The following is a 13,350-nucleotide window of genomic DNA, read 5'->3' as shown; positions in this document are numbered from 1 at the left end:
TGACTTTTAAGAAGATTGTTTCCAGAGAGCTGAAAATATAAAATTTCTATTAACCTTTGCCTTCCAGACATAGTCTTTGATGATGTACTTTTAGTACTTCATTGGTGTTTTTGAACTTTTTTCTTTATAGTTCTTTCCCCACCCCCTCCAACTTTATGTATTACATGTGCTTACTTTTTGGTAATTAAAACTGTTATGTTGGATGTGGTGCCTCACGTCTGTAATCCCAGCACCATTGGGAGGCCAAGATGGGAGGATCTCTAGAGTCCAGGAGTTTGAGACCAGCCTGGTCAACATAGTGGGATTGCGTCTCTGCGAAAAAGAAACAGAAATATTAGCCAGGCAAGGTATCGCGTGCCTTTAGTCCCAGTTACTTGGGAAGCTGAGATGGGAGATCACTTGAGTCCAAGAGTTTGAGGTTACAGTGAGCTATGATTGCGTCACTGCACTCCAGCCTGAGCGACAGACCAAGACCTTGTCTCTAAAAAAATCCCAATAAGAAACTGTTACGATCTGTGCAGTATTTACTATTGCATATTGTCCTACATGTACACAGTACTTTCATATGCATTAGATCACTACAACCCAGAAAGTTATTTTAATCCCAATTTTGTAGAAGAAGATTAACCAAAACTCAGATGAAGCAAATTGCTTTTTTCATCTGTTCTCTTTCTTGTCCTCTATTTAATTGCTTTTGTAAAATATCTTTCCTCCTTATTTATTTTCCTTTATTAGTACTCTTTGAGGATTACATAGTTATTAGAACTAAAATAAACCAATCAAAATCCAAATGAGTTTACATATGATATATGCTGAAAATTTTACAGTCTGTGATATCCTTGAGGAAGGAATAATTTCATATTAATTTTTATGTTCTCCTTGCTTGGTGCAGTGGACTTTAAATGTTTGTTTAATGAATGAGTTTCATTGCTCTAAAAAAATAGTGTATCCTGTGCATCTGCTTATAACATCTCAAGTATATTTCTAAAATTCTTTTGAAAACTTTTGCCAGTAAAACTGATAACATTTCTTGAATATTCTTAAAAAGTAAACATTGCTCAATAATAAACATCTTTCCATCACTCCATATTATTGTACAGTATCCCCAAAAAGCAATCACTGCCAGTAATTTATCTCTTATGATTTCTTCTAAGCACATACGTTTTCATCTATGTGTGTGATATGCTCCTTTTTAAAAATGTAGTTTTGCTATACGAATTAATTGTAACATGCTATTTTTTTTCATTTAATATGACATGGACATCTTTCCAAATCACCACATACAGAGGCACCTCACAGTTTTAAATGTATGTAGAACTTTACATATTTATTCAACCATTTTAATGCCAGTGAAAAGAGATATTTAAACAAGATGAAACATTTTCCACTTTGGGCATGCCTGATAATTTCCAGCTTTCTGTTCATTTTCTTGAGAATATGATTATTGGCCAGGCGTAGTAGCTTATGCCTGTAATCCCAGCACTTTGGGAGGCCGAGGCAGGAGGATCGCTTGAGCTCAGGTCTTTGAGATCACCCTGGGCAACATAGCAAGACCCTGTCTCTACAAAAAAGTTTTTGAAAAATTAGCTGGGCCAGGTGTGGTGGCTCATGCCTATAATCCCAACATTTTGGGAGGCTGAGACGGGCAGATCACGAGGTCGGGAGAGCGATACCATCCTGGCGAACAAGGTGAAATCTGATCTCTACTAAAAATACAATAATTAGCTGGGCATGGCGGTGTGTGCCTGTAATCCCAGCTACTTGGGAGGCTGAGGCAGGAGAATCGCTTGAACCTGGGAGGCAGAGGTTGCAGTGAGCTGAAATTGCCCCACTGCACTCCAGCTTGGAGACAGAGCTAGACACCGTCTCAAAAGAAAAAAAAAATGAGCTGGGCATGGGGGCGTGTGTCTGTACTTAGGAGGCTAAGGCGAGAGGATTGCTTGAGCAAAGGAGGTCAAGTTTGCAGTGAGCTATGATCACACCACTGCACTCCAGCCTGGGTGACAAAGTGAGATCCTGTCTCAAAAATTAAAAGGTAGAAAAATAAATTATTATTGCCTGTGTCTGGACTTTTAGTTTTCATTCAAGGAATTGTAAAAATACTACTCTACAAAGATGGCATCCCTCTCCTAATAGAACTATTTGCTAAAAGGTAGCACATCATATGACATCTGGCTGTCTGCTTGTATAGGAAAATGTGAACTGAGTATTTAAAAGAAAAATTAGGAGAGTTGGTGTATGATATACAGAAGTTAAGAACTGCTTATCAGTATATTATGAATGCTATCTTAGATCAAGTGGTCTAGAAACAGGTTAGAGTCCAAGATTCTTGTGCAAGAGATTAATTGGGTGCACTCAAGAATTATGTTGTAAAGAAATGTTAGAAGGGGGATGGAAAAAGGGAAGCAGCTCAGTAGTGTATTTTAGCTGAATTCTAGCCTTAGCTGGATTCTAGAAGAAGCTGTGGAGTTAGCAATATCTCCAAAAGTTATGCTATGTACTTCCTTACTTCTCACCCCATACAGAGAAGGATGTACCTCCCCCCTCTTCCCCACCCCGCACCATCATCTCCTACCCAGGCAGCTCCATTAGCTAAAGGCAATTCCTAGAAGAGAGGAACCTTCTAAGAATTATCCTAATTTGCTTAGGATAATGGCCTCTTATCCACATCCATATTGCTGCAAAAGGAAGTGACTTAATTCTTTTTTATGGCTGTATAGTATTCCATGGTGTATATGTACCTTATTTCCTTTATCCAATTTACCGTTGATGGGCACCTAGGTTGATTTTGCATCTTTGCTATTGTGGATAGTGTTGCAATGAACGTAAGAGTGTATGTGTATTTTTGGTAGAACAATTTATTTTCTTTTGGATTTATACCTAGTAATGGGATTGCTAGGTCAAATGGTAGTTCTGTTTCTTTGAGAAATCTCCAACTGCTTTCCACAGTGACTGAACTAACTTGCATTTCAACAGTGGGTAAGCATTCCCTTTTCTCCTCAGCTTTGCCAGCATCTCTTGTTTTTTGGCTTTTTAATAATAGGCATTCTGACTGGTGTGAGATGGTGGTTTTGACTTGGATTTCTTTGATGATTCATGTTGAGCATTTTTTCATACTTGTTTGCTGCTTGTATGTCTTATTTTGAGGAGTATCTGTTCTTATCTTTTGCCCACTTTTTAGTGGGGTTGTTTTTTGCTTATTGAATTAAGTTATAGATTCTGGGTACTAGACCTTTGTTGGATGCATAGTTTGTGAATAGTTTCTCCCATCCTGTAGGTTGTTGGTTTACTCTGTTGACAACTTCTTTTCCTGTGCAGAAGCTCTTCAGTTTAATTAGGTCTCACTTGTCAGTTTTCGGTTTTGTTGCAATTGCTTTTAGGACTTAGTCATGAATTATTTCCCAAGGCTGATGTCCAACATGGTGTTTCCTAGATTTTCTTCTAGGATTCTTATATTTTAAGGTCTTACATTTAAATCTTTAATCCATTCCTTCTTGAGTTAATATTTGTATATGGTGAAAGATAGGAGTCTGGTTTCATTCTTCTGCATATGGCTAGCCAGCTACCCTAGCACCATTTATTGAATAGGGAGTCCTTTCTCCATTGTGTATTTTTTGACAACTTTGTTGAAGCTCAGATGGCTATAGGTGTACAGCTTTATTTCTGGGTTCTTCATTCTGTTCCATTGGTCTGTGTGTCTGTCTTTTACCAATACCGTGCTATTTTGGTCACTGTAGCCTTATAATTTGAAGTCAAGTAATGTGATACCTCTGGCTTTGTTCTTTTTACTTATAATTGTTTTGGCTGTTCAGGCTCTTTTTTTGCTTCTATATAATTTTAGGAGTTTTTTCTAATTCTGTGAAAAATGATAGTGGTAGCTTGATAGGAATGGCATTGAAGCTGTAGATTGCCTTGGGCAGTATGGCTGTTTTAACAGTATTGATTCATCCAGTCCGTAAGCATGGAATGTTTTTCCATTTGTGTCATGTCTGATTTCCTTCAGCAGTGTTTTGTAGTTCTCTTTGTAGAGATCTTTTGCCTCCTTGGTTAGATGTATTAGTGTGTATGTGTGTGTGTGAGAGAGAGAGAGAGAGAGTGCATTGTAGATGGGATTGCATTATTGATTTGGTTTTCGGCTTGAATATTATTGGTTAATAGAAATGCTACTGATTTTAGTACGCTGATTTTGTATGCTGAAACTTGAAGTCATTTATCAGTTCCAGGAGCTTTTTGGCAGTCTTTTTTTTTTTTTTTTTTAAGGTATTAAGTTTTTTAATCCACTTAACAAAAATACAAGAGCACAAATCCACGTTTATTTATTGATTTTTCGTCAGTTTAAATCCTTGAGGGGTACAGCATCACTCGGATTCTGTGTCCAATGGCCTTTGCAGGAAGATTGCTTCGGAATTTGGCACGAACCATGCCACTGTTTCCATGGGCCCGAGTTACCTTTCCCCAGATGACTCTGGTTTTGTTCGGTTTGCCGCCAGGAGTCACTGTGTTGTTCTTTGCTTTGTATACATAAGCGCATCTCTTGCCCAAATAGAATTCTGTTTCATCTTGGGCGTAAACACCTTCAATCTTAAGAAGAGCTGTGTGCTCCCTTTGGTTCCGGAGACCCCGCTTATAGCCAGCAAAAATGGCCTTGGACCACAGCCTTCCAGACATAGTTCCTTTTAGAAGTCCTGTCCCCAGCAGGCCTCCACAGGTGCCAAGATGACGGGAAGAGAGTTTGGCAGTCTTCTGGGTTCTCTAGGTATAGAATCATAGCAGCAGCAAAGAGAGATACTTTGACTTCTTTTCCGATTTGGATGCCTCTTTTTGCCCCCTGCCTGATTGCTGTGGCTAGGATTTCTGGTACTGTGTTGAATAGGAGTGGTGAGAGTGGACATCTTGTTTTGTTCTGGTTCTCAAGGGCGATGCTTCCATCTTTTCCCCATTCAGTATATGGCTGTGGGTTTGTCATAGATGCTGCATCCTGGAGATTTTGGCATGTTGTATCTCTGTTTTCATTTATTTCAAATAATTTTTTTTATTTCTGCTTTAACTTCATTTCTTTACGCAAAAGTCATTCACAATAAAGTTGTTTAATTCCCATGTAATTGTGTGGTTTTGAGAGATCTTCTTGGTATTGATTTCCATTTTTATTCCACTGTGGTCCAAGAGTATGGTTACTATTATTTTGATTTTTTTTTTTTTTTTTGAGACAGAGTCTCACTCTGTTGCCCAGGCTGGAGTGCAGTGGCGCGATCTTGGCTCACTGCAAGCTTGGCCTCCTGGATTCACGCCATTCTCCTGCCTCAGCCTCCCGATTAGCTGGGACTACAGGCGCCCACCACCACGTCTGGCTAATTTTTTGTATTTTTAGTAGAGATGGGGTTTCACCGTGTTAGCCAGGATGGTCTTGATCTCCTGACCTCGTGATCTGCCTGCCTTGGCCTCCCAAAGTCCTGGGATTACAGGTGTGAACCACCACACCCGGCCTATTTTGATTTTTTAATTTATTGAAAGATGCTTTATGGCCAGGCATGTGGTCGATCCTAGGGTATGTTCTGTGTGCAGATAAAAATAATGTATAGTCTATGGTTGATGGGTGGAATATTCTGTAGATGTCTATTACATCCAATTGGCCAAGTGTCAAACTTAAGTCCAGACTTTCTTTGTTAGTTTTTTGCCTCAATGATCTAACACTGTCAGTGGGGTATTGAAGTCCCCTACTATTACTATGTGGCTAAGTCTTTTTGTAGGCCAGTAAAACCTTGTTTTATGAATCTGGGTACTCCAATGTTGGGTGCATATATATGTAGGATAGTTATGTCTTCTTGTTAAATTGAACCCTCTATCATTAGGTAATGACCTTTTGTTTCCATTTTTACTGTTGTTAAAGTCTATTTTATCTGATATAGCAATAGTGACCCCTGTTCTTTTTTGTTTGTTTGCATGATAAATCTTTCTCCAGCCCTTTACTTTGCACCTGAGTGTCATTGCATGTGAGAAGGGTCTCTTGAAGAGACCAGACAAATGAGTCTTTTTTTTTTAATCTACCTTGCAACTCTGTGTCTTTTAAGTGGGGTGTTTAGACCATTTACATTCAAGGTTAATATTGATATGTGAGGTTTTGGTCCTATCATGAAGTTGTTGGTCCTATCATGAAGGTCCTATCATGTATCATGAATGGTTGCTTCGTAGTTCTACTGTATGGTTGCTTTATAGGTTCTATGGGCTATGTTAAGTGTGTTTTTGTGGTAGCAGGTATTATTTTTTTGTTTCCATGTTTAGAACTCCCTTAAGAATCTCTCCTAAGGCTGGTCAAGTGGTAACAAATTTCCTTAGCACTTGCTTGTCTGGCAAAGATTTTATTTCTCTTTCACTTATGAAGCTTAGTTTGGCAGGATATGAAATTCTTGGTTGGAATTTCTTTAAGAATGCTGAAAACAGGCCCCAATCCCTTCTGGCTTATAAAGTTTCTTCTGAGAAGTTTACTTTATAATGGGGTTCCCTTATGTGATCTGACCTTTTTCTCTAGCTGCCTTTAAGAATTTTTTAGTGTTGACCTTGGACACCCTGGTGACTGTATGCCTGGTGATGTTCATTTTGTATAGTATCTCACAGCTGTTCTCAGATTTCTTGTATCTGGATGTCCACCTTTCTAGCAAGATTAGGGAAATGCTCTTGAGTTATTCCCTCAAATATGTTTTTCAGGTTGTTTACTTTTCCACCTCCTCTCTCAGGAATGTCATTAATTGGTAAGTTTAGTTGCTTTACATAATCCCATATTCCTCAGAGACTCTGTTCATTTATTTTATTCTTTTTTCTTTATTTTGTCTGACCGAGTTATTCCAGAATACCAGTCTTCGAGGTCCAAAATCTTCTGCCTGGCATGTACTAACTTCCTAAACTTAGGAAGCAATTAAGCCTCTTTAAGCTTCAGTTTTTAAACATGGAAAATGCAGGTATTATCAACTCAACCTACTTGACAAGATTGTTATAAGATTCCAGTGAAATAATGTAGAACATATGAAGCATTATTTATGTGTACAGTATTATCTCACATATCTCAACCCCCCAGCTAACAGGCTCTATCCTTAAGGATATTCCTTCTTACTCTCCCTCTTCTCCTTTCACATAGCACAAATTCTGGTCAGTTGACTTAAGTGCAAATGGATTACTTTACCAGGATAGAAATTTGTCAACCTCCCAACTATAAATATGAAAGCAGCCTATCATATTTACATTTCTTTAATATACCATTTCAAAACTGCAGATTTGTGTTACAGTTATTTCAGTATATGTCCTGTCCCTGTTAATGTGTAGGTTTATAATAGGGAGATACATTTCATATCTTCTTTGTTTCATCCATGCTGCCTGCCAGACAGTCTTGTACATGGTAGTTACTGAATAATTATCAAATGAATAAGTAGTCATTAAGACCAAGATACTTTTCAGAGAAAACTTTACCAACTTCTCTAGGACTAGGACCCCAAATCTGTGCTCAGAGCTTCTAGCTTTGAGCTGTATCTTAACTAGGTGAGAGGCAGGATAAAGTGGTATATTAGAACCCATTTTAGAGATACGACTTTATGTGAAAAGTATCTAGTTAAAAAGAAACACAACATAGAGACCTTTTATATAGTTTTAGCCTTCCTTACCTAATAGTGACATAATCCTTCAACAGAAAAAAAACATGAATAAAGATATGAAAAACCAACTTGAAAGAGAAAAACACATAAAAACCAGAAATGATATTTATTCATCTAGAACTTAGAGGAGAGGGTTGGATTGAGGAATTTACAAAAATAGTATAGCAGTAATGAGCTAATTCCTAACCCGGTTATGATTGAGAATCTATAATTTATCTCATAATATTAACGTGTTGAAGTATTCATAATAAACCAGTTTTTAAGAACGTTCACTTTGTAACTGTAGAAGTTATCAGTTCTCTTATTTTCCTTAAAAGTTTTTATATTATTTTTATATTTAGGATCATTTTACATCTCCAGATGAATATGATGACCCTACTGTGCTCTATGAAGCCATAGTATCTCATGAGAAAAACCTCGTAATAGCCCATGAAGGGGACCCTGCATGGCGGAGTGCAGTACTTGCCAACTCTCCCTCCTTGCTTGCTCTGCGGCATGTCATGGATGATGGCACCAATGAATATAAAATCATCATGCTCAACAGACGCTACCTGAGCTTCAGGGTCATTAAAGTAAGTGTTTGAGGTGTTTATTTGTGTCCAAAACATAGAAGTTGAATAACTTGATCTAAACTTTTTTTTTTTTGAGACAGTCTCACTTTGGGCCCAGGCTGGAATACAGTGGCATGATCATGGGCTTACTGCAGGCTCTTGACCTCCCTTTGCTCCACCTCAGCCTATCGAGAAGCTGGGACTACAGACATGCACCACCACGTCCGGCTAATTTTTGTGTTTTTTGTAGAGACAGGGTTTTGCCCTGTTGCCCAGGCTGGTCTCACACTCCTGGCCTCAAGTGATCCACCCGACTCAGCCTCCCAAAGCTGTACAATTACAGGTGTGAGCCACCATGCCCAGCCTTGATGTAAACTTTTAAAAAGTGATTGAAAGTTTTTTCACAGAAAAAAAAATGTGATGACCATATTACATTAGTCTTTCTTGTTTATGAGCACTTAATTTTACTTTTTTTTTTTTTAGTACTTTATTCTGTCCTCTGAAAGTTTCTCATGTGCCATAAAGCCTTAAAATGTTTGGTTATTTCAGTCTTGACAGTCTTTTATCCATTAAATGGCAGGTCTTATATCTTTTATATATGCAATTTGGGCAGCATCTCTTTTTAAAAAGTCAGCACCATATTGCTAATATAATATGATTCCTAGGTTGCAAAATGATAGCATACCATGTACTTAATAGAGATCAGAAGTTATATAGTTGATTCTAACTTTTGCTTGTTTGTTTTTTTAAACATCTCAGGGCTTTAAGAGGCTTAATTTCTGAAATTTTATTCTGATAGTTTATAGTTATTTCTTAAATTCACATTAATCAACCCACAAATGTCATAAACATTCGACCATATTTATCTCTCATTTCTGTAAAAGATGTCTATTGTCTTATTTATCTGTGCTTTGCCAAGTTAAAAAACTAAATTGACTTCATTTTACTTGATACTTTAAATACAGAGCATGAAGAAAGAGCTCTGTAGATATTATTTAGCAACCTGCTAATGACAAAGGGAAATTGGTTACCTCCTATTTAAATGTGACCTACTTATATTTGTTCCCTGCTTTTCACAACTGGTTATCATAATATCTTTTGTATTCCTCCCATTTCTGCTCTTCTGTTTCTGTGAATTTTATTCTTGGCCCCTTAACCTAATTCCCTTGTGTTCTGGTTTTCAGGTGAATAAGGAATGTGTCCGAGGTCTTTGGGCAGGGCAACAGCAGGAGCTTGTTTTTCTGCGTAACCGTAACCCAGAGAGAGGTAGCATCCAAAATGCAAAGCAAGCCCTGAGAAACATGATAAACTCATCTTGTGATCAACCTATTGGCTACCCAATCTTTGTCTCACCCCTGACAACTTCTTACTCTGACAGCCACGAACAGCTTAAAGACATTCTTGGGGGTCCTATAAGCTTGGGAAATATCAGGAACTTCATAGTGTCAACCTGGCACAGGTGAGCCAAGGGGTTGCATTATTCAGTGCTGGTGTATTCCTGACACTCTTAATCTAGGCAGTGTGCATCACCTGGGAAGCTTGTAGAAAAAATTACAGGTGCCATGGTACAATATGAACCCGTTATTTCTGAACTTCAAGAAGTAGAATCTGAGCATTCTTATCTTCAAAATCTTATTAGATAAATCTGAGGTATAACTGTGGTTAAGAACCATTGCTCTATTACTTGGTAGAATCTTGGAAAATTCCCTTTAATTTTTTTTAACTTTCTATTGTATATTACCACTATTAGAATATTTGGATATTTGTTGTGTACAAACGGGAAGTTAAGAGAAAAACATAACATGAAAGTTGATTACTTTTTCTAGTTTACCATTCAGTTCCAACACTAGGGGGAGCACTCTGTACACATTGAGACTTGATGGCAATGCAGAGATACTACTGCCTTTTTAACAATACATTCTCAGATCTGAAATCTAGTGTTTTCAAATATTCACATGATTTTTTTTCTCTGTCTTTTGTCTAGTAAATTATGTCTGGTGTAGGAACATCATAGTTTGGATGATGAAATATTGCAGAACATAAGGGTTGTTCAGATTCTTAAATATAGCTTAAGAAAACCAAATCTGGCAATTAAAGCAGCAAACTCTCAAATGTTCAATCTCTGCCCAAACAGAAGGCACAATATAAGTCAGGGGAGTGCTCAAAGAAGTTTTCTTTCCAAAAAAGATCTAATACGCTGGAATTACCGTAAAGAGATTCTTTCCCCCTAAGAAAAATGGCATATAGAGTGCCCAATTGTCCTTGTTTGCTTAGTCACTCTCCATTTTTTAAAAATAGGAAAAATGATTTCAGCACCTCTCTTCAAGTACACTATATTAACAGTATAAATAAATTAGGTTTTCAGGGGTTACATACTTCAGAGTCACTGAACAGACATTGGCACTGGTAAGAATTCTGTTTCCAGGCCTGGCGCAGTGGCTCACGCTGGGTAATCCCAGCACTTTGGGAGGCTGAGGCGGGCAGATCACAAGGTCAAGAGATTGAGACCATCCTGGCTAACATGATGAAACCCCGTCTCTACTAAAAATACAACATTAGCTGGACATGGTAGCGGGCACCTGTAGTCCCAGCTACTCAGGAGGCTGAGGCAGGAGAATCGTTTTTACTTGGAGGTGGAGGTTGCAGTGAGCCAAGATTGTGCCACTGCACTCCAGCCTGGTGACAGTGAGACTCCGTCTCAAAAAAAAAAAATTCCATTTCCAGCTGTGATCTTAATGGTACAACTGAGTTATATACAGTTCTTTATTATGGTGCAGGAGAGATAATAGAGTATATGAAAGATTTGAGGCAGTGAATATGACGGGTATAGTTCTTAAGCCATTCTTTGAAAACGTAATGAGTTTTTTTGTTCCTAATATTGATTGCACCATAAAGACTTTAAAAGGTGAACATGAGTAGCATTTGCAGTTAAGAATAGCTGGAAAAAGAATAAAATACCCATTTTGAAGTGATCTTGGAATAATCCTTCCTACTCTGATATTTGTTCCTAGGCTTAGGAAAGGTTGCGGAGCTGGATGTAACAGTGGTGGCAATATTGAAGATTCTGATACTGGAGGTGGGACTTCCTGCACTGGTAACAATGCAACAACTGCCAACAATCCCCACAGCAATGTGACCCAGGGAAGCACTGGAAATCCTGGGCAGGGATCAGGAACTGGACTCCACCCACCTGTCACATCTTATCCTCCAACACTAGGTAATGTGAAACAAAGTTGTATGTCTAATGTTAGCTTCTTAGCCATAGAGGCTGGTTAGTATATGTGTATAAAGAGGATTACATGTGATCCACTTGGAAATTCAGAAATAGAATTTTTTTTTTTTTTTGAGATGGAGTCTTGCTCTGGCTGGAGTGCAGTGGCACAGTCTCGGCTCACTGCAAGCTCTGCCTCCCGGGTTCATGCCATTCTCCTGCCTCAGCCTCCCGAGTAGCTGGGACTACAGGCCCCTGCCACCACGCCCGGCTAATTTTTTGTATTTTTAGTAGAGACAGGGTTTCACCATGTTGGCCAGGATGTTCTTGATCTCCTGACCTCGTGATCTGCCTGTCTCGGCCTCCCAAAGTGCTGGGATTACAGGCGTGAGCCACCACACCCAGCCCAGAAATATAATTTTTTTTATTCCAAGTTGTACATTATTCCATTTGTTCATATTATTTTATATATTTGTATATATAATTTTTAAACTTGATAATTCAACATAAACATTTTAATATATTAAGGATTCTTTGAAAATATAATCTTTATTTTTATTATTTTTTTATTTTTTGAGACGGAGTCTCACTCTGTTGCTCAGGCTGGAGTGCAGTGCTGCCATCTCGGCTCACTGCAAGCTCCGCCTCCTGGATTCACACCATTCTCCTGCCTCAGCCTCCCGAGTAGCTGGGACTACAGGTGCATGCCACTAAGCCCAGCTAATTTTTTTTTTGTATTTTTAGTAGAGACGAGGTTTCAACCGCGTTAGCCCGAATGGTCTCGATCTCCTGACCTCGTGATCTGCCCACCTTGGCCTCCCAAAGTGCTGAGATTACAGGCGTGAGCCACCACGCCCGGCTGAAAATATAATTTTTAAAGGCTAACAATATTTAACTGTTATAATTAACTTCTCCCCTGTTGGACAAGGACTTGGTTTTTCTTCTAACATAATGTTGTAATAATCTTTGTATATAAGTCTTTGTAATCATTTATTATTTTCATAGGTTAGAGACTTTAAAAATGAAATCACTAGGCCAAAGCTTATGAGAATAAGACTCTTGATATATAATGCCAAAAATCTTTCCAGAAAGGTTTTTTTTTTTTTTTTCCTTTAAAGCAGTTGGTACTCTCACCAGTCCTATCAACCTTCCCAGCTTTGAAGATTGTCAGTTCCTGCCTCTGCTCCTTGCTTGCTCCAGAGGGGGGCAGGAGAAGGGTGGTCTTTAATTTTATTCTTTTAATTTGCATTACTCTGATACCTAAGAATGGAAGTTTTTAATGAATTTATCAGCAGCTCCTCTTTCTAAAGTGCCTAGTTACATCATTTGCCTATTTTTCTATTTGGTTATCTTTTTCTCTCTGATTTGTGTTTTATATTCTGGATTTTTTTTTTTTTTTTTTTTGAGACGGAGTCTTGCTCTGTCTCCCAGGCGGGAGTGCAATGGCGCGACCTCGGCTCACTGCAAGCTCCACCTCCCGGGTTCATGCCATTCTCCTGCCTCAGCCTCCCGAGTAGCTGGGACTACAGGCGCCCGCCAACACGTCCGGCTAATTTTTTGTATTTTTAGTAGAGATGGGGTTTCACTGTGTTAGCCAGGATGGTCTCGATCTCCTGACCTCGTGATCCGCCCGCCTCGGCCTCCCAAAGTGCTGGGATTACAGGCCTGAGCCACCGCGCCCGGCCTATATTCTGGATTTGAGCTCTTTCAGTTTTCTGTACCACAAATATCTTTTCCCATTCTGTCCCTTGTCTTTTCATTCTTTTACTGTGAAGAGTTACTTGCCTTTTTCTGATGAGAAGTCCTTAATTTTAGTGAGAACAACTTACTATTCATTTATCATTAGTACTTTTTATGTCCTAATTAAAATTTTCCCTGTCCCTAGGCCCTCAAAGTATGCTTTTATTAATTTCCCTTTGACATGAGATCTACAATCCACCTGGTATGC

The 13,350-nt window shown here is 38.6% G+C and overlaps 2 protein-coding genes across 7 annotated transcripts in view; one reads left to right on the top strand and one right to left on the bottom strand.

The window, feature by feature from the left end:
• Window positions 1-13,350, top strand: part of PCNX1 (pecanex 1) — a 210,935-nt gene that overhangs the window by 186,669 nt on the left and 10,916 nt on the right. For all 6 annotated transcript variants that reach the window (XM_058429893.1, XM_032134763.2, XM_032134758.2 and 3 more), the window contains 3 exons: window positions 7,982-8,212; window positions 9,376-9,650; window positions 11,203-11,408. In XM_058429893.1, coding sequence (XP_058285876.1) covers window positions 7,982-8,212; window positions 9,376-9,650; window positions 11,203-11,408 — 712 coding nt within the window. The remainder of the gene's footprint in view (window positions 1-7,981; window positions 8,213-9,375; window positions 9,651-11,202; window positions 11,409-13,350) is intronic.
• On the bottom strand, window positions 4,301-4,738 carry LOC116456142 (large ribosomal subunit protein eL33-like). Its single transcript, XM_032753752.2, has one exon. The coding sequence runs from the start codon at window positions 4,666-4,668 to the stop codon at window positions 4,336-4,338; it is 333 nt and encodes a 110-aa protein (XP_032609643.1). The 5' UTR covers window positions 4,669-4,738; the 3' UTR covers window positions 4,301-4,335.

Source organism: Hylobates moloch, unplaced genomic scaffold (assembly GCF_009828535.3).
Source record: "Hylobates moloch isolate HMO894 unplaced genomic scaffold, HMol_V3 SCAFFOLD_16, whole genome shotgun sequence".
Lineage (NCBI taxonomy): Eukaryota > Metazoa > Chordata > Mammalia > Primates > Hylobatidae > Hylobates > Hylobates moloch.
The sequence above is the reverse complement of the archived record's forward strand: the minus strand, read 5'-3'. Positions and strand labels throughout refer to the sequence as shown.

Bases quoted from the DNA above. Each gene is read 5' to 3' on its own strand.
- LOC116456142 (XM_032753752.2), bottom strand. From the start codon at position 4,668: ATGTCTGGAAGGCTGTGGTCCAAGGCCATTTTTGCTGGCTATAAGCGG.